General features: G+C 42.4%; 1 protein-coding gene across 2 annotated transcripts in view; it reads left to right on the top strand.

Moving 5' to 3' along the window:
* Positions 1 to 19777: 19777 nt before the first annotated feature.
* LOC111237464 (A-kinase anchor protein 2-like) overlaps positions 19778 to 26881 on the top strand; it is a 73450-nt gene continuing 66346 nt past the window's right edge. For both annotated transcript variants that reach the window (XM_022766569.1, XM_022766570.1), the window contains exon 1: positions 19778 to 20085. In XM_022766569.1, coding sequence (XP_022622290.1) covers positions 20035 to 20085 — 51 coding nt within the window. In that variant the 5' untranslated portion in view covers positions 19778 to 20034. The remainder of the gene's footprint in view (positions 20086 to 26881) is intronic.

Consider the following 26881-nt stretch of genomic DNA (forward strand, 5'->3'; position numbering starts at 1 on the left):
ACAATTAGAAGTAGCCTTATATTTCCTCTATAATTGACTTCCATGGTGAAAGTCAAATCAATCTGGCTCGTGCAGAAGGATATGCTGAATATGAAAAACATAAATTCATACATTAACTACTAATGATTATTTTTTACTTTACATTTGTTTCAGACCATATACACATGTCTACTTAATTTTAACCTTTAAAAAGGAGCAAAGCATAATACTGCACCACACTGAATGTGTTGCCTAAGGGCCATGATGATGAGTGTCAATACCAGTGATGCAAATATTAACGTGCAAGTCGCTCAGATTTCTGGCTTTGGCCCCTGAGACTGTTGCTCAGATAGCTTGGTATTGTCATTTTTATGAGACTATATTGAATTACTTTTGTGTTTTTATTAACAAGCATATTGATGGACATTTTATATTACTGTATATCCCTGATCATTTCATTTTATTGGATAAATGTCATATTCATAAATGAAAATTTACAGGTTAAAAGCCGAGCTAAACTCTTAGTTTTCACTGAGGAGGTCAGATAGCACATTGATTTGAATTGTTTTTTATTACTCTAAGGGCTGTGAAAATTATTACTTGCTTTTTATTTAAAATCTTTACATGAACTGTAACTCCACTCGGCTTACAGTAATTGATTTTTCTTTATTCATGGTTAGTGTATTATGGTTAGTATCGTATAGACTTTTTGAACTAAGTGGCCTGAATAACTAATGTCATAACAAAAACTGTGTAATATTGTGAAAATTTGCATTTTGTGTTAACAGTTGTATATCAAAACTTTCTGACTTATTTAAAGCCTTTTTTGTCCCCGCCTAAAAGAAGATGTCAGATATGTGCCGTAGTAAAACAGTTTGGAGCACTTCTGAAGTGGGTCAGAGTAAATCCCAGATGTAGTTCCTGTGGTATCGCTGGCTTATCTAAGCTGACAGACTTTCTGGATCAACAACCAAAACCCACTGGAGCGTAAAGCGTCTCCCACTCGCTCTCTGTCTATTTTTTTTAAAGTTCGTGTGCATGTCTGTCTGCGAACGTACAGGAATCTGACCTGGCAGACGTAAAGACATATACGGCTTGCAAAACTGTATGCGTGTTGATGCTAATGTGATGAGACCATACCTTAGATATGTAACAGATAGTAATCACTGTGCATTCAGCCACATAATCAATGAATATATTTAGAATATACTTGGTTAACTGAAGAATATGTGAGGATCATTATGGGAAGATTAGGTTCTTTCATGTCTTATTTTACAAACATGAGTTAAGAGTTTTCAGTCACTGTTAAATATTCTTAAATTTGGAATTTCTTTACGTCACAAAGACATAATGTCCTTCTCCTTTCCCTCTCCTCTCTTAGTTCAAGGCTTCCTCCACTAGCATCCCCTTTCTGTTAAAATTTAGCCCGAACGTAGTCATGGAATCAGCGCGGGTCTTCGTCAAAACAGAATAGAATAGAAAAGTAAAAATCAAATGTCAAGAGAGATAATGGCTAAAAGTTGCAGTGATCTGCTAAAAGCCTGAAAGAAAGTAGAAATGTACCATTAACATATTTCCTCCACTTTAAAATCGGACTAGCAGTGTCCTCTACTGGATGTCCCCTGGCAGTGCAGGGTCTGTCACTGTATTATTTCCTATTTATTAGGCACATGTCTGGTACCGCGGGCAATTTATACATTGGTGATATGACAGAGTTTTCATCCATTCATTCAATCTTAATATAATCTCAACATATATATTCAATTAAATCTGCATACATCTCCATAAATAAATGGCCTAAGACAACCTTCCTCTTGCACTATGGACAAGACTGTGACTTTGTCATTGTTTTAAAGAATAAAAAAAAAGAATAACCTGAAGATATCAAATGGAGTTAAGTATTATTTGGAAAAGTGTTTTGCAATGATCAGCTCACTGTCATACATTCATTCACACAGCTCTCCTTTACCAATATCAAATAGGATTCTGTGCTATCACAAGTCACAACTAACTAGCAAGGCAAAACCACCAGATTTATGAATGCAGACTGGCTTTAGCTGGTACAGGCCAACTATCTTACAAAGCAAACTATGCCTATATTTCTCAAATGCAATTAAATGTGTATAACTAATTGCATTTCATTTTCACATGTTTGAAAAAGGGACTGATACTCTGCTAACCACCTCAGTGCCACAACATTAATTAGCCCCTGTGCATTTTCTCCAACATTGATGCTGCTGTGAACCGATTTCATTCTGCAACTTTTGGAAGAAACCAATGCTACAAGGAAAGGGGGTGTGTGACTTTTTGAACTATGATCTATGACATAATTAGAAGAATACGTTTGATTCTTGATATAAAACGCTGTTGACTAAATACTATGAAAAATAAAAGCAATCAAATTAAATTAAATAAAAATGTGTGTCCCTGCATCTTGAATGGGCATGCCGTGTCTGAGCAGGGTCATTGTTGTCAGCACCTGTGTCTATTTTGACATGACCACTGGGAGTCAGACATTTTCAACTGGCTTCATGAATCCACAAGATGGCAGTATAGCCAGCACTTTAATAAAGGACATTAACCTCTGTCTCTATCATCATTATGGATTACACATGACATATGGTGAATGTAGTTCACAAAGACATAGTGCATGACCTGATCATTTTGATGTCTGATCAAACATAATTCAATTGTATTCACATCTTTATATTTTAGAAAAAATATACTGAAATACATAACATTAAAACTTTTCAGTTTTTCAAAAATTAGATAGACTTTTATAACTGATACCTTTGGGGGGCAAAGAGTTAATCCTGATCAATCAGTCTGCAATAACGATGGCTCTGTTCCTCTACATCAGAGCAAGGGTTCATTTTACACGGAGCATGTGGGCTACTTACACTCAGCGAGATGATTGAGCGAAGTCACACTTTCAACTCTTCGAACACACGGCCTGCAGGGTGGGAGTGAAGGGTGAGCAAGAGCGAGCGGAGGCTACCAGCTGCATGTGTGATGCCCATTTAAGGTCACTACCTAAACCTGAAGAGCAGCCTCGGAATAACTGGCATACCCCGCAATATGATAACCGTGGGCTCAACATGAACAGTCAGGAAAGGAAAGAGAGGGAAAGAAAGCGAGAGAGAGCAAGAGAGAGAGAGAGAAGGAGGGAAGAGAGAGGAGGCAGATAAGTTGAGAAGAAACGTCTCTACATGACAGCCAGGAACGTGAAACGTCTTGTCTCTTTCAGAAATGCAACCTTCACTTTGTTTCTTTGAGCTTAGGAATGACATGTTTTCTATTCGTCTGCTGGAACAAAACAATAAAAACTGACAAATGCAGCTATGTTTTCTGGCCATATTGGGCCATCATGTTAAATTTAATCCTTTTTTTTTTTCTTCCTTTCCAAATCATGTGACTCCCTTTATTTCTTAAATTATGGAAAAGTCCTTCCTCTATGATTTCATTTTTTACCTTTTTTTCATCTTTTTACCCACTCTGCACATTTCCAATCTAATTGCATCAAGAATGTCTGATTACTCTATAAACGATGAATGTGTAAATATTTAAAGTACATTTAATGTTGCACACTGATTCACTCCCAGGGTGTTCACAGCAGGGTTAATCTACTATAGTCTGTAAAGAGGAAGAGAAGAAATGGGAGGAAGGAAAGAGGAAGGTGAACAATGAGGAAAAGAGAAAGGGATTGAAGAGGCCACCTAGAAGGACATTAAAGGAAGACAGAAATAAAGATAAGAGAGGAGGGTGGAATTAAAGGGGCAAAAAGATACTCACTGCTGTTAAGTACTCAGTCAGCAGGTTATAGACCCAATAAAAAGACTGCTGAGCTTCTTGTTTTGATAAATATCTGAGGCAAGTCCCCATAGACTAAACAGTTCTCACCGCGCTTACAGTAGCAACTGGATCTTCATCTCATAGCATGGAAGAACAAAAAAGTTGTTTAAAACTTTAGGTCGCATGCCAACTACTTCCAGCTCTCTACTGTAAATGTTTGTGAGATCTGTGATGCTTTACAACTGCTGTTGTCTGTGCAGTTTGTGTTTGCTTTGTAGGCTTTTGCAGTTTGACTGGTGGTCCATTGATAGTTATCCTCTGTAGCTCAACTATGCAATGACCTAATAGCAGTCTAGAATCCAATCCAACCAAAAAAAATTTGTCATCACACCACTGACGATAAGCATTTAGTCACAGTTTAGAACATACAAGACTCAAAAACACTACTAAGAGACAGCAATACAAAGTTTAAACAGTTCAGTATTGCAAGCAAGGGCAGGTAAGAACTTGGTCAAGGGTGAAGAAGCTGGCAGGCAGGAGGAAAAGGCCCCAAAGTCCCAAAACAAGAAGAGAAGAAGAGGTCAAAAACAGGCAGGTGTAAAAAAAGAAAAAAGGAAAAAAAAAGAAGAAGAAAGAAATGCTGGAGAGCTACAGATAGGATGGCACAACAGACAGTCTGCCAGGGTACAGATAGAAACGGACCAGTATGTACCTGGGAGTTAATGAGACAAAGGGAAATCAGGTGACTGGAAAGGCTGGAAGGGCTAGGGTTAGTGCAGGGAAGGTGGGAGTGGCAGGGTCTGAGAAGACAAAAGAGTGAAAATGGCAAAGGCAGGCAGAGAATGAATGAATAGCTAAATGAATGTGATATGTTCAGATATCTGTGCAAACTGCAGCCAGGAATATATTAATGTAAATGATTAAGAGACAGGTTGTCAAATACATTACAGTACATTTGGTCATGGTCACTGATTTTCAAGATTCCGGATGGTTTGTACTGATCTGGAAAAAAAAATAGATCATCATGGACTATCAGATGATATTCAGTGAGCCTGTATAGATGATAGAAAGCTGAAATGAAACACCTGATCAGATTTATCTGTATCCCAACTGTAAAACTCAGGGCAACTTCGATATCAACATGAGAGCTCCAACTGTTCTGGATGTGGAGGATTTGGTCTACATCTTGGTAAAGCCGGACCAGTAAAGGCTCCATGGTCGATATGGTAAGGACATTTCTCGCTGGGACCGGGCAAAGAGAAAGCTGTGAAAACTTTATGGAAGTTCTGACATGCACCGGTTGGCCGTAATTTAAGCCACAAGTCCCCATGGCCGTGTCCGTCGGTGCGCTCGTCTCTCTGACTTTCTTCTCTTGGTTTGTCAGACGCCTTTTTAGACATAAAACAAAAGTGTTTTCTTCTGTGGAGGAAATTGTGGAAGGTTGCTCTCACCTGAAGGATATGTACTGCACCTGTACCATGTCGCGTGTGGGCGGTGCCTGTGTGTTTATATAAATGTGGGGGAGGACCAACAGGAGATACACATGCACACGTACATGCACTGACATGCACGCATACTTTCACTGAGCAAGTGCTGCCAGACCAGACACCAAGTCAAAGAACAGAGAATCTGCATTACAACACACACAGAGGGGGTGTGACTTTATTCTCAGGACACCATTACTCCACTGTATATATATTTAGGATAAACACAAGAAGCTTGTGCTGTAAAAACTGGACCAGACTCAGTGAATAACTCCCTAAGCCCTATGATAACTATTAATTCAGCTACACAGACTAATGAGCAGTGATAACTAACATGTCTTTGGGGTCATCAGGTGGGAACCTCCTTTCACCAGTGTTTCGTCTAGTTGGTCCCACGACACCTCCAGGAGGCTAGACAGTGATCACTGGCGTCCCAGAGTCACTCCCCTAATGCCAGCCATCACTGCTCCTCACACCACAACTATTTTCTCCTTTACCTTGCCTATGCTACCACACACAACATTATCAACTAGGACAAAACACACCAGCAGATTCAGCAAACAAACTCCCCTAACCAGTTGGAGAAAATGGCGGCCATTTTGAATGAGGGAGGTAGAGTCAGGGAGAGGTGCCTGTTTGGGCTAGCTCTCCCCCGCCGGGTTAGGCTGTGCTCTACCTCCCCCTACTCCCCCACTCTCCAACAACTCACCTAAAACAAACAAACTCGCCTAGACAGTCAGAGACACACTACAGACCAATTCAGAGCAATACAAACAAACCAACTCACCTGAACTAACCGCATGGTCTCAAAGAGGCTCACACAGGCCACACCCTCCACTTAAAAACACTTCCTCTTCCTGGATTTTCTTCCTTGCTTCTCCTAAGAGTCTGTCTATCCTAAGTGCTCCCCCTGCTGGGCCCCCAGCTACCATTACTTCTTCTAATCCAAATCCACTGACTGGATCTTGCTGCCTCATCTGACATGTCTTTTACTATTTTCCTCACACTCTGTCCACTTGCTCCTAGCTCCCTTACCAAAGAGACAACAGACCTTGCTACAAATCCTCTACATCCTACTTCTACTGGACAAATCCTAACTTTCCATCCTCGCTGCTCTGCTTCTGCCCCTAACTCTGCATACCTGAGCTTTTTCCTTTCATATGCTTCTTCAACTGAAGCCTCCCATGGAACAGTCAGCTCTATGAAATATACTTTCATTCTACTCCTAGACCACAAGACTATGTCAGGCCTTAACTTTGTACTGGCTATTTCCTGGGGAACAACAAGCTTTCCTCCTAAATCTACCTGCATTTCCCAATCACAAGCATCCTCTAAGCTGCCTTGCCTCCTTGCTGTCTTACCAACTTTCTCTCCCTCTTGAACAAACTTTATTGCAACTCTCTTTGTTTTAGACCCTCCTAAATTTGCCTGCCTCCGTAGGTCTTCTATTCCTGCAGCTAAGCTTTTTAAAACCTGGTTATGTCGCCACGTGTACCGGCCTTGCGACAGACTAACCTTACAGCCTGACAAAATGTGCTTTAGAGTTGCCGTACCTGAACACAATGCACATAGCGGGTCTCCATTTACCCAGAGTTTTAGGTTCTGGGGAGTTGGCAATACATCATATGTTGCCCCTATCAAGAATCTAATGCTACTTTCCTCCATACTCCACAGCTCTTTCCAGCTAAGCTTTTTCTTATCTACACCTTCCCAATTTAACCACTGTCCCTGCTTAGCCTGAGCCACTGCCTTTGCACCCCTTAATATCTCCTCCTGTCTACGAACCTGTTCCACCACTAGCTTTCTCTTTTCCTTGGGACCTGCTCTACTCCACACCGGTTTGCCTGGGCCAAGCCCCAAGCCTCCCCGGCCTATTTGGACATTACCCACAATCTCTGTATGCCTGAGCGTTGCTTCTGCCTCCTGCACTGCCATTCTTGGATTCCACTTTCTCCCCTTGATTGGGTTTGGAACCACCTTACTGACTACCACATCTTTACTCCCAGATAACAGGAGCTCTGTCCTAACCTTAGTACATTTAAACTCCTCCACCAGACTAGTGACTGGGAGCTGAAGTATGCCTTTCCCATACAGTGCCACCGTACTTAAGCATCTAGGAACACCTAGCCACTTCCTAATGTAAAAGCTAACTAATCTTTCCATTTTTTCTGCAGCAGATAATGGAATCTCATAAACAGACATTGGCCACATCAATCCGGGAAATAATCCGAACTGCAAACACCACAACTTCAATTTTCCTGGAAGCCCTGAGATATCTATTCTATCCAGTCCCTCTGCAACATCTTTCCGAAACTGCACTACCTGTTCTCTGTCCTTCAAGTCTGCCTTGTACCACCTACCTAGACTCTTTACTGATTTTTCCCTAATTATTGGAATTTCCTCTTCGTCTATTACAAACTTCCTATCACTTAGCTTCCCTCTACTTAATGAGATACTTCTAGACTTACTAGGCTTAATTTTCATACTAGCCCACTTTAAGTTTTTATTAAGTCTCTCAAGTACTCTTTTCATACATGGCACCGTTGTAGTTATCAACGTCATGTCATCCATGTAGGCCCTAATTGGTGTAAGGCGCATCCCATCCTGCCGCCTCTCTCCACCTACAACCCACTTAGAAGCCCTAATGATTACCTCCATCGCCATTGTGAATGCCAATGGAGAAATCGTGCACCCTGCCATAATGCCTATTTCTAGCCTCTGCCACCCTGTCGTAAAGCCTGCTGTACTTACGCATAGTTTAATGTCTTGGAAATACGACCTTACTAAATTAACCACTACTCCAGGCACTCTAAAATAATCAAACGCCTCCCAAATAAGGCTATGTGGCACTGAACCAAACGCATTTGCTAGATCCAAAAATATGACATGCAAGTCTCTTTTCTCTGTCTTGGCTGCCTGAATCTGATGCCAAATCATGCTAGTGTGCTCTATACACCCTGCGAAACCTGGTATTCCTGCCTTCTGTACTGCAGTATCTATTAGGCTATTCCTTTCTAAATAACTAGCTAATCTCCGTGCGACTATGCTAAAGAAGATCTTCCCCTCCACATTAAGTAGCGAGATCATGCGAAACTGACTCAGGTCTGAGGATTCCTTCTCCTTAGGAATAAAAACACCTCCTGCCCTACGCCATGCTCTAGGAATAACCTGTTTCTCCCAAACTATTCTTAATTGCCTCCACAAAAACTTTAGGATATCAGGTGCGCTTTTATAAACCCGGTAGGGGACTCCATTTGGCCCTGGGGCCGAAGAAGCCTTTGCACGCCTGACTACCTCCTCAACCTCCTTCCACCTGGGTGGTCTAACATCCATCTCATGAACTATCTGTCCTAATGGTGGCATGTCAGGTGGGAGGCCTACTACTTTATTCTGCTCCAAGTCTGAATACGTGTTTCATAAATACTTTTGCACTTCTAACTTTGTTGCTTTAAGCTGCCCTCCCTTTTCCTGGTTAAACAATCCTTTAACAAACTTGAAGGGGTCCCTGTAAAACGCTGTCCTTACATATTCTTTCTTCTTTCTCTTTTTCCTAAGATATTCAGCCCTTCTAAGTACTGCTAGCCTGCCTCTCAAATCTTCTTGCAACACGTCGATTCCCCCCCTCTCTTCCTCTGTTGCCCTTTTCCACTGCTTTCTTAATTGTCTTCTTTCCTTAACTAATTTCTCCATTTCCCTTTGTCGTCTAGACTTAACTAGCTGTACTCTTTCAACTCTCTTATATATATATACATAGAAAATAGTTGTTTGCTGCTATATTGTTGTTTAATCTCGCCTGTGCTGAACCTTCAATTATGGCAGACAAGCCCAGACTTTCCACTATCAGGACATCAGTCATCATGGTGTCACAACTGTCAGGCGTCTGTTCTGTACCAGATGAGTGCTGCTTAGAATCCCTCAGTTTTGTCCATCAATCCATTTCCTTTAAATGTTGCAAGCATGGATGGATTACTGGCCTGCTGGGCTCGGGCTGAGGGGCTCGAGAGGTCAGGGGGTCCCTGGGTCAGAGCCTCTGTATTTATGACAACAGCGAGATGCAAAATGACCACAAAATGTGCAACATGACCATAAAACGGACTACAAAGAGATGACAGACTGACAACAAAGAGACAAAACGGCAAAAAAGGTATGTAAAAAGAACATAAACACACACAAACTTTCAGTCTGTGGGTCCTGTATAAGAGGGGTGGGGGGCCTTTATTTGTCTGTGCCCATGGGCCCATTTTTTCATAATGGAGCTTACTTCTGGAGGGTATATTTTAAACAGTGGAGGGGTTTTTCTATCCTACCTGCCTCTTTAAATTAATCCCTTCTTAGTCTCAGAGGAGAAAGGTTGCAGCCTGAGTGAGGCAGGTTGGCCACTCCTTTCATTATACTGTAACTCCCCTAAGGCTGTCTTTCTCTCTATCCCTCTGCTGTCTCTTTGCCATCCTCTGCTCTCTATCCCGCTCTCTCATCTCTCCTATCTAATCATCCTTCCCTCTCTCATTGCTGTTTTTTTTTTTTACCTCATTCCTCTCACTAGCTTTTTCCTAATAAAAATCCTTCCTTTTTCTCTTTCTCATAGACAAGAAACCTGCACATCGAACATACAAATTCACAAGTGACCACTCTCTCTCTCTCTCTCTCCCTCTCTCTCACACACACACACACTCACACACAAACATGCTTACACCCAGCCCCTCCTGCTGGCAGAGCAGGGCGATGCAGGAGCGGTGGCAGCAGCTGCTCTGACACATCCTGGCGTGACGAACTCACACCAAAAAGGCAGGAGGAAAGCAGGAGAAGGAGGAGGAGAAAAGGAGGAGGGGAGGGAGGAGAGGAGGAAGCGGAGGACACAACTCTGTCAAAAGGACACCAGAGGACAGGAGAAGAAGAGGAGGGCGAGGACAAGGGGAAGGAGAGCAGTGGAGACGGGTGTTGCAGTCATGTCAGACACACCTTTGCAGAGGAACGGCACAGCAACAGCGCCGTAAGTAGATGTTTCTTTATCTTCATTTCTATCTATCTTTCCCTCCATCGCTCCTCTCCTTGCCTGCATCCCTCCAGCTTTCTCCTCTCCATCTGACAGGCTGGGTTGCCATGGGAACCGGAGCTCCGTCATGGTGAGGCTGCTGCTCAGTCATGACTGGAGAGGAGACACGCGGTACACCATGTACACTCCTCCCTCTCCTCTCTTCTCCTCTCCTCTTCTCTGTCTCTCTTCTCTTTACTCACCCTCACGCTCCCTCTGCAAAGCTCTCCCCTCACCGCATATCATCCCGTCATGGCTTTACTCTCCCGCTCTATTTTCCTCTTTCTATGACTGTCTTTCTCTGTGTCTTCTTCTGGTCTTTTTTTTTTTTTTTTTTTATAAAAATCAGTCCTGTCCTGAACCATGGTACATACACTATGTCTGAATGTGCATGTGCGTGCACGTGTGTGTGTACGTGTGCCTGTGTGTTGTGCATATGCGAGTGTAATGTGGCATGTTTTTGCATAGTCAGTGTGAAGGCTGCAGGCTTGATCCAGGCTCTGTGTGTTAGCACAGTCCGCCATGCTGCAGACCCCTTCCTCCTGTGTATGATTTGTGTCTGTGTGTCTGTTTATATATATATATGTGAGTGTGTGTGTGAGAGAGAGAGAGAGAGATAATGAAATTAAAGCTGACTTGGTGAAAGCCTTAAAAAGACTTTATATTTTTACAGTATTTACAGTAAGACAAGTATCAGTAAAATCAATGGAAATGTGTTAAGAAAGGAGTCACTTTCGAAGCTGGTTGAAAAAAATTTTGCTGATGAGATACCAACTGTCAAGTCTTTGATGTTGCTTCCCACAAGAAATAGAAATGCACCATATCAGCAGATTTTTCAAATCAATCTGACCCTTCAGCTGCAGTTCCAGGCAAAGATTATTATAAATTCAAAAGGTACAAAAGAAGAAGGAAAAAAAAACAATATATATATATATATATATATATATACTTATATATAAAAATACAGGAAAATAAGAAAAATACCCTTATATTTAGAATAAATCTGTCAGCAGTGCTTCCCAAAGAGGTATATTGTAATGACATTTAATACCATTCTGGCCTTAAGTTAACACTTGTGAGTTCTTTCTACATCCTCTTAACACCAGATTCCTCCTTGGAGCAAGTATCAGATCAGGTGTTACAGACTGCTTCTATTGCTTTAAGAGAGACTTGCATTATGGGTTGTTTGTAGCAAGCAAGTTTTTACCTTGTACCTACTGCTGGAGTTAGTTGATCCAAAAAGATTCAAAAAGTTTCTAGTAAACCCAGTTTTGCCTGCAGTCGTCCGCTGGCTATCACCGTCACCAGCACTGCTGCATCTTCGGAAAGACGCATTTGAAGACAGATCGCGTCACAGTGGTGAGACAAGGCCGTCCCATTTCGAAGGCTCCTTCAAATGTGGCCAAGAAATGCATCCTTCCTTGCGTGGGCGCTGCCGTGACAAAATGAGAATGCTATGAGGTCAAATACTCAAACAGCTGAATCCACGACTCAATCCCAAGTCTCACTTGAATAAAAGAGAAACTTTTAAAAGTGTGATTGCAGTTTGCTGCACCTGCACTCAGCTGCTGGGTATCTGAACTGATGTGGAGAGAAGTAGTGACAGTGATACTTATCTTTGAAACTCTTCTCTGGCCCAAGCCCCATCACTGCACACAAGTTTGATGCAAATCAGTTCAATACTTTATGTGTAATCCTGCTGACACGGGTGAAACCGTGACTTCCTTGGCAGAGGTAAAAATGCTATTGGATACAAGGTTAGGAGAGTGTTGTAGATCTCTATAGTAAATCCAGCGTTTGAAGGATGAGTCACTATGCATCTTGATCTTAAGCAGCCAAATTTACTACTAAATATTTGTCTGTTTTTGGCTTTTGCACCTAACATATTACTTCTACAGATTAGATTAGATTAGATTAGATTCATACTTTATATGTCATTGCACAGAGTACACGTACTAAGACAACGAAATGCATTAGTATCTAACCAGAAGTGCAAAAAGAGCAGTTAAAGTGCAAGTGTGTGCTTTACAGGTATGTAAGGTAGAGGTGTGCATAGTAAAAGTGGAGATGTGCATATGTAGGGTACAATAAATTACACTTGAATTACATAGTTGAACTACAATGATGAGGTAGCGAATTACAATGATGAGGTAGCGGGAATAAATACAGTGAGTGCTAGACAATGAGTAGAGATGGTTCAGAACAGTTCAGTGCAAGGTTAGGTGGCTGAGGGGGTTGGTGTGGCAGTCACAGTCTCTGGAAGCATGCACACATGCTACATATAACAGAGCATACAGCTACTGCAGTTTATGTCCTTGTGCAGGGTATATATGTTATTGTTATGGTGATCACACAGCCTCTGCCTCTGTGGTTCTGAATTTAAAGTCTAAAAGCCGTGTAGGTGTTGCAGATTGGGGGGGGGGGGGTAGCTGGTTTGAGTGATAACCAATGTGGTGTAACTGCAGCTCACCTTCAAGCTGAGAGTCTTAATCAACCATCGACAGGCAGTTTGAGTGATAAGTTGGAGTGATTGTCAGAGCCGCACCCATGAGGCAGGCAGAGAAAGGTGCAGTGACGCGTGAAGCAGACATGCTTCGCTAGTGCATTAATAGTTAATGTTCTAATTGGGGAAAATGAGACAGTGTGATTCAGCCGGTCTATCACAACCTATCTTTCCTTGTCTCTGTCTGTTTTCCTCTGTGCTGTGGGCTCATGCCCATCCTCTCTCTGGGCTGTCGACTGATTCAGCAGAAAGACAAGGCGGTATTTGTGGTCATGTAGAGTGCAGACACCACAATGGCAGATGGCCCATTCTCTGCTGCTATATATTACACACTCGGGGATGTCTTAAAGGGAGGAGATGCTAATGAATTAAGCATACCCAGTATCAAAGGGTGGCCACTCAGCGAGAGCATCAAATTAATGAATTCATATTTTTATTTTTGCAGTTATTGTTATGTTTTTGTCCCTCGTTTTAGACACTTTATGGACTGAAGGTAATTGTGAGTTACAGTCCTAAATCAAAGCTCACTAGGTCTCCTGTGTATTTATGCACTTGTGCAAGTTGAAGGTTATTCACAGAGCACAATTTCATACAAATGCAATTCAAAGTGAAACGGTATATAAAATATGAACAGGTCAGCATGAGGAAAAGATGAATCAAGGTGAATTGTGTCAGAAGCCTCACAAACACACTGGTCTGAACCAGACACTCAATCTGTGTGCTCTTGGAAATGTAGATACCACAACACTTCCTCTTCGGTTTATCAGCCTTCTGCTAATATCTATACACAACCGAGTGAGACTTTGGTATAACTCACAACAAGCACCTTTTTTTTTTTTCTTTTTTTTTTTTTACACATTGGGAATATTTTTTTCTCCATTCCATAAAAATGAAAGTACCAGAACATAAATTGTAAACTTTACATAAGAGGAGACGTGCAATAGTAAAATGATGACATTCAGAAAGAGCATAAAGAAGTGGTGATAATCAGAGTGGGCCTAGACATCTGCTTCTCATCTGTATCTCAGGATGAAAACCATTAAAAGCGTCCAGGGTATCTTGTAAATGCATGTGCTGATATATACGGACATGCATGTGATTTCCTCTCCCTCAATATAACAGCGACCCTGAGGGAATAAAAGAGAGAAAGAAATACAATTTTCTGGGCAAGAGATGCTCTGCATCTGCAGCATGTAGCCGTCATGAACAAGTTTAAGTCTTTAACAGGCAAAATTGTTCACCGCTTTGCTGTTACTTATCATGAAGCTGTTTGCAGCAACTGAAACAAGACACAAGAAAGTCCCCCCAATATACCATCAGCTTTAAAGGCTGTCAGTTCCTGTAGTCTTTGCAGTAAAATAAAACTGGCTGTAGCAGACTGAATAACTGAGATGCAGTCACATCTCTGAAAAAAAAAGGGAGAGCTGATACCTCATTAGCTGCTGAAAGCCACTGACTTCCAGAGATTGAGCCATCACCAACCTTTCTCCCTTTATAAATGCTTAGATTACAAGTTAAATTTAACACAAATTTTGTAATGGAAACATAAACATACATACATACTCAGCAGTGACAAGGACTGCAGTAGTCTAAACTGAGGAGCAAAGGATGCTGATGGTAAAGAAATATATGTTTTCTTATTTCTTAATAGCGTAAACTGTGCAGAAGACAGACAGGCAGTGTGACACACAGACACAGCTCACCCTCCCTCTGTTATGTTTAAAATATGAATGAGATGAAGGTCTGGCCGTCCTATATATGTGCGCACGCACACACATACACACACACACACAAACAGAGAGAGAGAGACACACAGACATACAGTCACTCAGTCTGCAGCAGAGGCCAGCCTTTACAAGATGTGTGGCTCTATCTTTGCGTTTCAGTTATTTTGGGGAGAATTGAAATGTGGGAGTACTAAGCTCAGTAAAGGCTGGCAAAAGACATGGACACATTAACATAGCATAACACAAACACTCACTCTGACTTATTTTCTTTGTCCATATTTGCTCATTCTCTCTGCCTCCTACTTACTTTTTGCATGTTGTTATATTTGTGTGTGTGTGTGCGTGTGTATTTTCCTGCTTTTGGTTCCACATCTGGAGGCCATTACCTCTGGGCTGGGATGTGGGGGAGGCGGGGCTGGGCTGGCTGTGCAGTGAGGTCATTGTGTCGTCGTGGCGATGCAGAGGAACAATGATGCTGTTGTCTCCAACGACAACCAACCAACGTAGCTGACACCAGAATTAAGGGGTTGGGGGTGGCAGCATTTTAGGGGAGTGAAGACAGAAGGGAGAGAGAGGAGATAAAATACATAATGTTTTCAAGAAGTAGAATAACCTTAAAGTCAGGAAGTGTGATTTGTAATGACAGTGTGAGCAGCCAACATAATGATGTGATTGGTGTAAATCCAGGTCAAACAGACGCTCTCAGAGAGGCCAGATATAAGTCATCGACTGGCTGTAAATTCAGACAGCTGCAAAACTGAGCCGGGTTTCATAAGCTTTATGTTACCTCAACTCCAAACAGGTCATGGTCTATAACCTGCATGTGCCCACATTAAAGATGCAGCGGTGTGTTGTAATGACGGTGGGATCCCGAGTGAAACAGCACAGTTTTTATTTTAGTATCATGAGGGTGAACCTCAACTAAACCTATGGTATGTTCAAATAGTGCTGAAGGTTTTATCCAACAGAATGTGTCGGACAAAAGAATGAAAAACTTCATTCACAGTAGGCTACTACAACATTACACAGGTAGCAAAACCTGCTGTTGTATGTTCAGACTATACCGACAGTAACAATGAAAAACGCATGCTAATGTCAAATGATGAACCTCCAAGAAATCATAACGAACTTAACCCCAGCGTGAATCGTTTGTTCTGGCCATTTCAGGGCAGCGCAACAAGCTCTAAACACAACACGACATTGACATATTATCCTATACAATTGTTGTGGTGAGCAAACGTTTGCCCATTTTTACATCCAGCAGAAACAAAGCAACATTAGTACTGATTTGTAAATTGGGTCTCTCGCCACCTAATGAATGTAAATTTAATATTCTCTTTCCTTTTAGCTCTGTTTTGCTCTCAACTCCGGACACATCAGCTCCTTAAGACACTAAATGCCTCACTATGTTCACCAGCTAGTTGCTCATTTAGTCTGTGTGCCCTTTGGTGCTGGGCTAACAAGACCTCCAACCTAAAAAAACGTGACTTGTCCCGGCCCTCTGGTACGACACGGGTTTCCTGAATCAGCGCCCCTACAGCTGCAGAAGATATGCTACAGATAAACCATTTTAATTCCAATGTTTTGCTGGCCCATCCCAACCTCCTCCTTACGTGGACTTTTTCGCCTGACTTCCTCCTTTGCTCACGCTGTAACTACAATGGCCTCTATAGGACTTTGTCGCTTGAATGTCAACATGTCAGTTTGGGGCTTTTGCTGAAAAGACTGATGCTGTCTAACATGAACCTCTAGAGGTCGCCTAACATTAAAATGTAACTATGGGTTGTAATACACTGCTTGTGCTTGGGGTTTTTTTGTGGGAGGGCAGTCTCTGCTGGGCAGAGTCACTAGACCTTTTTGGCTGAAAACAGCTGGCTGCTGCATCTGGAAAAGATACTGGAACAGCGAGGGTGAACCAAAACAGTGAAGTTGTGGGTCATAAAACCAAAAATAATCAGCTTATAGATGCTTAAACGGTCCGTAAACTGAGGGAATCTGTAGAATCAGGGATTAATTCTCTGTGGGTTTTTTCCGTATGAGTAACATTATTCACAGTCCTTTGGTGCATTGTTTTTTTTCAAAATTTTGATTAGTGCAGCTTTAAACAGTGTAATAGTGGTTTACCTCATCACACGATAATTTATAGAACACGAGTGCTGCACTGAAAAATATCAAAAGACTCATACACCAGAATAATAAGTTAGTCTCGCAATACGGCAAATGTGTAGCTGAAGGGTTAAATGCCCAAACAGCTGTTAGCAATAACTCAAATTCTGAAGAATAAACTGCTGAATGGATCTCATCTGACAGGTGTTAAATAAGACTGTTAAAGACAAATTAGAAACGTGCATCATATGCTGTTTGTTCTACTTTTGTTTGCATTGTACAGGACTTGTCGCAATCTTATACATGCAGTATGTGTTTATTTTAAAAAAAGACTATACTAGAATATACCACTCATATAAAATATCCAATAAGTAAAAACAGAAATAAATACTTCTTAAGAAGTTTCTCTATAATTTTGGCTCTGCACTTTAAAACGAAATTGAAGAGTAAAAGATATTTTTACTGTTCATGCACAAAAACCGCAAAACTCCAGAGAAGTGCAGCAAATAAAAACGTCAGCACTCCTGAATCGATGAATCTGCAAGAGACCTGTCTGTGTGCATTCGCTTGGAAACAATATGATAACACAAGTCAAGTCACCAAATGTGGTTGACTTGACAGTTAACAGCTCCCTAATGCCGCTACGCATAAAAAAAAAAAAAAAAAAAAAAAACCCTGTAAATGTTTAATAGTTCACATGCAGATATAGAAGCTATAGCTGACGGCTGAATATTCAAGTCCTGCAGCTGCACAGTGCCTTTACAGGACAGATACTCTCCAGCTGCACTTATTTATTTTACACTTTTTTCTCTCGGAGTAACGCAGTGGCTGTTGTGTCTGTGTCTGTGTGTGTGTGTGTGTGTGAGTGTGTGTGTGTTACATGCTTCTGTATTCCCCAAAGACTTGGCCGGGACTGCTGCTGCTGTTTCTCCTTATAAGGACGTCTGCTTGTGGAAGGAGGGATGGAGGAAAAGGAGAGAGAGAGAAAGGAGGAAAGGGGGGCAAAAGAAAGTGGGATGAAGAAATGGATAGATAGGAGGAGGGACAGGTGGAGTGGAGATGAGCAGGAATGGGGCCATGGGAAGTGAAGATGAGATGAAAGGAGATGAGAGCACAAGGAAGGGTAGAAAAGAAGGGGTGGAAAGAGGGACATAAAAGGAGGGATGGTGGGCAGAAATGCACCATGGAAGAGAGGTAGGAAAGGAAATGAAAGAGAGAACAAGAAGATACATGAAGGGGGAAAGAAAGGAGGGAGGAGAGGAAAAAATATTGGATATGGAAAAAGATATGCCACAAAGGAGAGAAGGAAGAGGAAGAGGGGTAAGGAAAAAAAAAGATTGGATGTAGGAAAAGAGAGAGTGAAAGAGAGGAGGAAAAGAAGTAAAGAAAAGGGGTGTAAGAGAGGAAAGAGAAGGTGAATGGATGGGACCCAGGTGAACCTAGAGAGTTAAAACAGGGAGGAAAGAAAATTAGGACACAGGTAACAGTGACCCATTTACTCAAACTCTGCTTTTATCTGTGTGTGTGTGTGTGTGTGTGTGTGTGTGTGTGTGTGTGTGTGTGTGTGTGTGTGTGTGTGTGTGTGTGTGTGTGTGTGTGTGTGTGTGAAGTTGTGTCGTGCCTTTTTAAGTGATGCCTTTGCGGTTTGTATTTCCACTGACGTTCATCTGCATATATCAATTCACAAAGTGACACAATTATCTTCCTCTTTCTATTCTTCCTCTCTCCTGATCCTTCTGAGGCGTCTGTTGACTTGACTTTGAAAGGCTCTGGAATAAATGTATGACCAGAGTGACCAGAAATAGAACCCGGAGAGTCAGCGGTAGGATTGTTTGTGTGTGGGCGGCATCATTGCCTGATGTGGTCTCTTAGAATTTTTTATTGAAACATTCGCAGTATCTTTAAATGCCTGTAACACGCACCGTGCAGGTTTTTGGCAAAGATATTGCGTGACCCCGACCATGAGCAGTGCATGTGTCTGTTTTCAGCCTGCAGTGCAGTGGTGGCCTGTGATTGGTTTGTTAGCAGCAGAAACAGCGCATAGTTACAGCAATAGCTCTAATAGCAGCAGCTATTCTTTAACCTTAATTACATATGGGTGAAGGCCAGTGATTTCACACACACCAACCCACAATGAATTCCCAAAACAAGGTTTCGTTTAAAGGTGTAAAACTGTCATTTTAATTTTCTATTATTGCTTAAAGAAGATTTGTGGTTGAGGAATGCAATTACATTACATCATTAGTGTCCAAAGCTCATGGAAGTATTCTTTGTCCCTGAGTTTAGACTTAATATTGTGACCAGTTTTCCAGTTGTGAGACAATGGAAACGCAGCCCAGAGAAGACATTATGGCTTAATTGATTAGCTTGTGTATCACAGTCCTGAAGATGCTTTCAAAAGAAATTTCAGATGTCACCAAACATCATAAGTAGCCATTAATATCAGTGAAAGTGTAAAAGAAAATGCAGTTACTGAGAGAGACAAAGTTTTTCTAGTATAGATTTTCAAGTAATTTTTACCTTCCATGTCAACGTTTATTTTAGATGATGCTCTGAACTGAGCGATCAATGTTTATGATAGGACCAGTGTGTATATTGATCTACTGATTTCTCTCAGTAATAGAAAGGAAAGAAGAGTAGAGAAGAAGAAAAAGTAAAGTTATTGGACAGAACATAAATATCAATGCAAAAGGAATGATTCGCTCTTCAAGCTGTTAATGTTCGATTTCTCTGTGTCTCCTCTTTTCTTCAGAACCCTCAGCTTTCAGATATGACAGATTACTCCTCTGCTTCCCTTTTCCTTACTTCTGCTTTTTATTTTGCTCTTCTTCTTTCTTTCTCTCTCATTCCTTTTTCTCTCTCCCTCTCTTCTCACCCACCCCCCACCCCTCACTACCTTCATGCCATGGCTCCTCTCTTCCTCCCCTTCCTCTTCTCTCTCTCTCTCTCTCTCTCTCAGCTGCTCCTCCCAGCTGTTTAATCACACATGGCTCATGCCTAAAAAAGAGAGGGAGGGAGGGGACAAATGGGAGGAGAGACAGGGAGCGCAAAAGAAAGAGTGGGTGATAGAGACGGAGAGAGAGAGAGAGAGAGAGAGAGAGAGAAAATGCGAGCAGCGGGCTGAGTGTGAGGCACATGGCCAGTGAATGAGAGATCTTTGCTTCCTCTCAGCGCGAGCTCCTTCTCCCACTGTCTCCTCTCTGTGGTTGGATTACTGCTGAGGAAGAACCTCATCTGGATACTCCTCCTCCTCCTCCTCCTCTTCTTCTCCTTCTCTTCCCTCTCTCCTCTGCTTTCCTCCCCTTCTCTTATCTCTCACTGAGGGACTCCGGCTCTCCGTCCTTCCCAGATCTCACCTCTCGTTCTCCTTTCACCCCCCACCCCCCCCTCTCCCCTGCTTCCCCCCTCAGGATGTCGTGTGAGGAGGCTCAGCTCCACAAAGAGAGGCTGCAGGCCTTGGCGGTAAGTCCAAGTGTGCTCTAACTGTCTGCTTTTTACGATCCGCTCATCTCTCCATGTTTCTGTCAACCGTCTGTCTGTTTGTCCTGCCGTCCGTTTGTCTGCGAGGGCTTTCGTGGCCGCCCTTGTCTCACCTTGACTTCATGTCTTTCTGTCAGTTGCAGCGCAATATCCCACCTAACTTTGTGGCACCTCAGAGTTACTGCTACTCTGTCCGTCTTACTCTCTTTCTCTCTCTCTCTCTCTCATTCTCTCTCGCTCTCTCTGCCTCGTCACATGACTCATTCATGTCCCATTCAGGTCAATTCAAACACACGTAGTGGGCGGGAAAACAGTATCTGCCTGTCTTTTTGTCTCTTTGCGCCAAACCAAAGTTCAAGTTTGTTTGACACATGAATTCATATGACGCAAACGCACCAGCAGAGGTGCTCAGCGTCACGGTGACCCCCCACCCCACCTCCCACCCCGGGCTGAAACATCAATACAAAAGAGCAGCGGTTATGGTTTTTCTTCAGCAAAATAACTTTATTACGTGTGAACCTAAACAGAAGCTGAACAGTCACCATTACAGCCAGTGTCCAGTGTGTATTTCTACATTTTCACATACGTAGTCATCTGCTTCTGTGGTGCGAGGCTAAATGCTAACCAAGGTAACAAAAGCTAAAATAAACATAAATCGTAATGTGCCTTCTGTCTTGCACCGCTGCTGTATTTGTCTCGCTGTTCATGTTTCATTTTATTCCATTAGCTTTTTTTTTTCTTTCTTTCTTTTTTTTTCTGGGGAAACCAACTCAGAGGAAAGTTGGTGGAAAATCAGCGATGTTTTTCTTCTTCTTCTTCTTCTTCTTCTTCTTGGCCAGATGTCTAAGGTTTCTTAGGTGTATCTGCTTTCCAGAGTAGAAAGATCGCAGCTGAGATGTGGTGTAGTTTGTGTTTCGATACTCGCTGTTATGTTTCATGATCAGGGAGGCATCTGTTCAAGTGTTTGGCTCGGTGCTGATAGGACTTAAGAGCAATATTGAGACCAGGGTTCACTGCCTGGGACTAAATTTGGCGCCAGCAAGGAACCACAGCATACCACACACACTCAACGCTCGATGCACAGAGGCACAGAAACACACACACATTCATACGCACAAGTGGTGGTGGTGGTGGTGGTGGGGGGGACAGCAGCAGCAGCAGATGGAGAAACTATTTTGGCCACGTTGAAACATGGCAGCCATACCAGGCTGCATGAACCAGTCAGGCACTTAAGTAAAGAAAGAGAGTGGAGGAAGTTCTCACGACATGAACAGAGAAGAACAAGCATTTCTGCCCCTTGCATCATTATTTCGTGTTTATTTGGTAAAACAATAGAAATTGACTGATTATGTTATCTTGTAAATGAGTTTGGGTTTGAGGCCAAGAAAAACTGAAACTTCAATCTGGGAAAGCTGCAGAATATTCTGTTGGCAGCCGTGGTCAATTTTACCTAATCATTACAAAGAGTGCTCTATGTGGTCTAATTCTATCCTTAAGTATTATTAAACATCCTACTGTAAGTACCAAGAGCTTTGACACGGAATAAGGTCAGCCATTCAATACAAGTATCATTTAAGCCTTTTCGTCTCGTCCAAATGAGCATCTGTCTTGTCTCAGCTGAGTGTGTGTGTGTGTGTGTGTGTGTGTGTGTATGTGTGTGTGTGCACTATATCAAAGACAATAACAGCACTAATAGCTTTTAAGCCCTACCAGGCACTTAAATATAGAAGGGTTAGCTACTATTACAGTAATAGTACTAACAACCCTGTGAGGCGGCTAAGCACCCTGTAAGAGACAGACACAGACACCACCAAGCAATGCATGTCCACTGTAAATACAGACGCTGGACAAAGTTTCCCAGAGTGTCTCAAGAGGGGCAGGGGGAAGGATTTTATAGCAACCTCTTCTGATGAGCGTTTTCTAATCTGGTGGTGGTTTCAGCAAAAAGCTAAAAGACCGACACCAAACCCTTTAAAAGTGGAGACAGCTGATATCTGACGTTTTCAGTGAGCTTTACTGAACCCCTGCGGAGAGGCGCACAGTGCATATGCACACACATTGACACGCTGTCTCCGGTCTGCAGCTGACATGTTAATGATTTCATCAATAATTGATACTCTGAGATTTCATTGTCATCACCATCAGTGACTGACTTCATCAATACTTTAGCAGATCTCCTGCCAAATTGAAAGCTTCCTCTAAAATCAGAGGCAAGTGTTCCACCAGTCTTTTTCTTCGGCCGAGCCGCCTGAGCACACAGCTCCTCGGTCTGGGTCTGACGCTGATTTGGATTAACATGTACTGTAATTTGGATCTAAAGCTTGGGCTCTTTGGCATGCTTTATCTTTTGAGACAGCACTAAAATCACTAAAAAGGGAGCAGACAGCTGTCATTATAATGTTCATTTACCGAAGCGACAGGTCTGTGTGCTGTATGGCTCATGAATAAAGCATGGCGCTAATGGCTGTGATTCACCAGGCCTTTATTGTAGCAAGGACGGCATACCTATCTGCTCCATCACAGCAGCTGGACTGAGACAGTGTAGAGAGAAATTACAGAATTTGACTCAGGACATTTGAGTCTTATTTAGAAATTGTTCAAAACACATTATAAAAGTAGTAGGGCTTTCAGAGAGCCCACAACTCCATGAAGGCAATGTCAAACAACATTCACCAGACTTCAGAGAAGAAAATTCCAATTCATAGTTAATGATCTGAATCTGCCACAAAATTCAATGGGTTCTTCCCTGGCCCATACTCCATCCCTCCACAAAGTTCAGTGCAAATAGGTTCAGTGTTTTTTGTGTAATCCTGACACAGTTGAAAACATAACCTCTTTGGCAGAGGAAATGATTTACTTCAAGTTTCAATTGTCAATATGTATGCTCTGACCAAAAAAATAAAGGCTGATTATCTTGAAGGCAAGTCATGAATTTTAATACATTTCTTAAGATGAGCTCATGATTTAAGAATGTATGTTTTAAGGTGTTCATGTACAACAGTTTACAGCTATTTTTGCTTGCCAGGTATCATCTACATTACTTTCTAAGTGGAAAAAATGTTCTGGCTAACATGGTTCTCTTTTGAGCTTCATCAGATGTAGTGCCATGCAAACTGGAAAAATGTGTTACTGATTGATTTATTATCTACATTCTACCTCGGAGCATTATCAATCACAACAAAGGACATTTGCCAATGTTTAATCTAAGAGTTGATTAGTCAATTGGCTCATTTGTCTGCCGCAAATACAAACAGGCAAAGATTCCCACAGTCTGATAGTGATTACGGCCTGTCAGATGCCAGCGGTGCTGGTTTCCGTGGTAACTAATTGGTCAGATTAGGGAATAGTTGTGATGTCATGTTGTTAAATCCAGACCTGTAATTGGTATATTATTAACATGTAATTATAGCAGTCGGATGGAGTGCAGCCTGGTGAGGGTTCCCCAAAAAAACTGATTATGCGTGTGTGTGTTTGTGTGTGTTTGTGTGTGTGTGTGTGAGAGTGTGTGTGTGTGTGTGTACGTGAGCACGTGCATATGTCCGAGTGTTTTTCTAAATGCGTGTGTGTTCACCAAAGCTCTGCATGTGGTTTTAAGATCAGCCAATGAATGGTTAGTGTTTCATCTTCCTAATTAGCTGTTGCCTGTGTGGCCTGTCAACCACAAGCGGCATGGCAAAATGTGTGCGTGCGTGTCTGTATGTGTGTGTATGTGTGTGTGATATGTTTACACAGATGACTTCAGCCCTTTGGACTCTTAGCTGCCCCCCCAACACACATTCAAACACACACAAGGCCGCAGATTGTCTGGGGCCGAGTCTAAGGGGAATTAGGAAGTGGTGCTTGAGGATTGAGATGATGGTGGTGTGTGTGTGTGTGTGTGTGTTTCTCTGCCTGTGGGAAAGACAGAGAATGAGGAACTTATGGCTGCTAGCTCTAGGAACTAGACAGAGACTGTCAGGGACCGGAGTTTTTTGATATGTTATTGCAAAAAGATCTTCAGCTCAAAATCTAAATCTCTTTACCTATTGTCTCTCTTGCTGCCTTATGAAACAACTCTGCATGACTAATGTGCAGTTATGAATCACTTTATCTCCTGGATTGGACCACAGATTGATCTGTAGGTGAGCTCTGCGATGTATTCTGTGTAAGCCAGGGTTGTCCTGGAAGCTGGACGGTCTTCTGGATCCACTTTGTGACGTCTAACAGAGTGAGCGTGGCAGGGGGAAGGTGAGGGGGTCGCTGTAAGCTAGACCTTGGCATACGCTGAGATTTGTGACTGTGGCATGCAGTGGAGGGCCGGGGGTAATGGGCTGCGTTAAGAGAGGTAAATAGTGTTGGGGGCTGGGCTGCCCGCAGGCGTGTGCAGTTTCAGCCTGTGAAGTTTGCTCTTAGATCAACTTATTGGCAGCTCTGAACCCTCGAAAACAACATAGAAAATATTAATTGAGGTTGCGAAAATGTAGTCAAGTGTTTTTCTCCCGGCTGTGCCCTACTGCTAATAACTTTAGCCTGTGATCACATTTTTAAAACACTTGCACCTTTTCCTGTTACTTACATTTTTCCACTGTGCTTACAGCATCACATCCAAGTCATGGGGCTCACACTGTGCCAATACAAAAGCAATTCACACATTTTGCATGTCATCAAGGAACGATGCAGTTCTTAGTTTCCCAGTAAATCATTTGTTACAGATTTGACTTTTTTCATTTGCTTTTATTTGCAGCAGTTTTATCTTAACTATGTAACTGTGATTAGCTAAACTGCTGCAAACTGTGTTGCAGAGCAACAAGAATATCTTAAAATAATCTCTGTAGGAGATTGTTTGTACCTGTGTCAGGTATTTGCTCCCAATCATCTGACTAACACATGGTTTTCACATGTTCTGTGTGAGTCGAGACGTAACACAACTTTCCAGGCTTGTATAAGTGCAGCTACATCAGATCTTTCTCACCTATAGAACAGATGTTTATTAACATTTGATCTGAGAAGACAAAAGTGGTTGTCAGATTCCCCCCATCTGTTCCATTAAATTGGAAATACTGGCTATACAGTCAGCACGGAGGCACAGCTGTTCGTCAGTGATAAGTCACTGAATCACTGCGTCAGTTTCAGTGTATGTTGAGGTCTGACTGTCCACATGTGATTGCTCAATAGGTCTACTGAATGAGTGCCTCAGGTTTTGGCAGAGTGGGTGTTGCAAACTACCAACAGAGCGGATTGGATCTTTGGATAGGTGGCCCAGGGAGGCTTAGTTTATGGACTTAAGCAGTTTATGGGGGTGGGGAGCATGCTTGGGGCAAAGTCATTTTGAGGGGGAAGGGGTTGTGTGTGTGTGTATGTGTGTGTGTATGCGGTTTGTTGGGAAGCAGGGGGTCTGGGGCACGCCAGGCATTACATGCCGGCTAAAATTAGCAGCAGCTGTCTTGGACCCACTGGACATTCTGGCGTGTTTGCATGTGTGTCTGTGTGTACATGCTTCTGTGTGCAAGTGTGGGGTGATGTTAACAGAGACTTGAGATAGGAGAGGCTGGAATGCAGCTCTAGTGGGCACTGCTGGTTTTAAAATTATTTTCATGACATCTGAGCTTAATTGGATAGTGAACAATGCAGAGTGACAGGACAGAGAAATACTTGGGAGGGCAGAGAGAGTGACATGCAGCAAAGGTCATTTTAGCAGCTACAGCTATGAATGCAACAGAATATTAGTCTCATTACTTACCTAATGACAGATGCACTCTGGGTTACTGGTAGCAGCGCATCGCTTGTTGACTCCAGAAGCAGGCGTCGGGAGGAGTTAAAAAAAACCCTTCCGTGTTTTGTTTCCCATGTTTTCTTCATCGTGTGTCTCTCCATTCAAATACAGAGACGCACGATGAAGAAAACATGGTGCATGCTCTTGTCTCTCCCCTTGATGGACATGATGAGTGTAGTCGCCACCTGCTGCCATCGCATGACAACGGCATGCAAGACATCTGAGCGATGTGCTAAGTTTGCATTTATCGACACCATCGCCGGCTAAGGAGTCACCAAGTTACAGCTTATGCACCTCTCTTCACCTACGGACTAACAAATTAGCATATACAAAAAACACTGATAGCGAAAAACACAGACCTGCAGGTGCTTATTACAATTAATTACTCTAATCTAGACAAAAAATGTTAAAAAAAATCCCTCAGCCTGAAGTAACATCTTAAAAATAGATTGTTTTGTGATAAGTATTGGCTCACGGTTTTGATAGTTTCGCTCACAGCAGAATCAGACCCATGACATTTAAGCCACAGGTCCAATTCAGTCTCTGTTCTCTAAGCGTTCAGGTATGGCCGCTCGCTGAATGGAAGATGATCTTCACTGCGAGATGTCTCCGCTGGGTGTGTGTGTGTCGGCATGTGCAGAATGTGACTCATCCGATCCGTAGCCCACTTCTGTTCACAATCTAAGCATCAGCAGGACTTTGAATCTAACAGAGTTACATCACCGCTTTACCGCATTATAATCCTGTCTGTGTGACCTCATGCTGGGTGTGTGTGTTTGTGTGTGTGTGTTGATGTGGAGCAGTAGTGCTGGATGTAAATTAAGTTCACAGTCAATCAACTTCGTACCTCTCCACTTATTCACACCAAAATGAAAGGAAAATGGCCAGTATTTGGTTTTTAAATGTGTACTATACATGTACGTATAACTACATGTAGTTAACCATCTTCTTCTTTGTTTTTAGACTCACCCTTTCCTTTCTATCAAACTTTCTTTACTTATATTCTGTTGGTTTACCTCCTGTGTT

The sequence above is a fragment of the Seriola dumerili genome, unplaced genomic scaffold, assembly GCF_002260705.1.
Source record: "Seriola dumerili isolate Sdu_G_001 unplaced genomic scaffold, Sdu_1.0 BDQW01000874.1, whole genome shotgun sequence".
NCBI classification, from domain to species: Eukaryota; Metazoa; Chordata; class Actinopteri; order Carangiformes; family Carangidae; genus Seriola; species Seriola dumerili.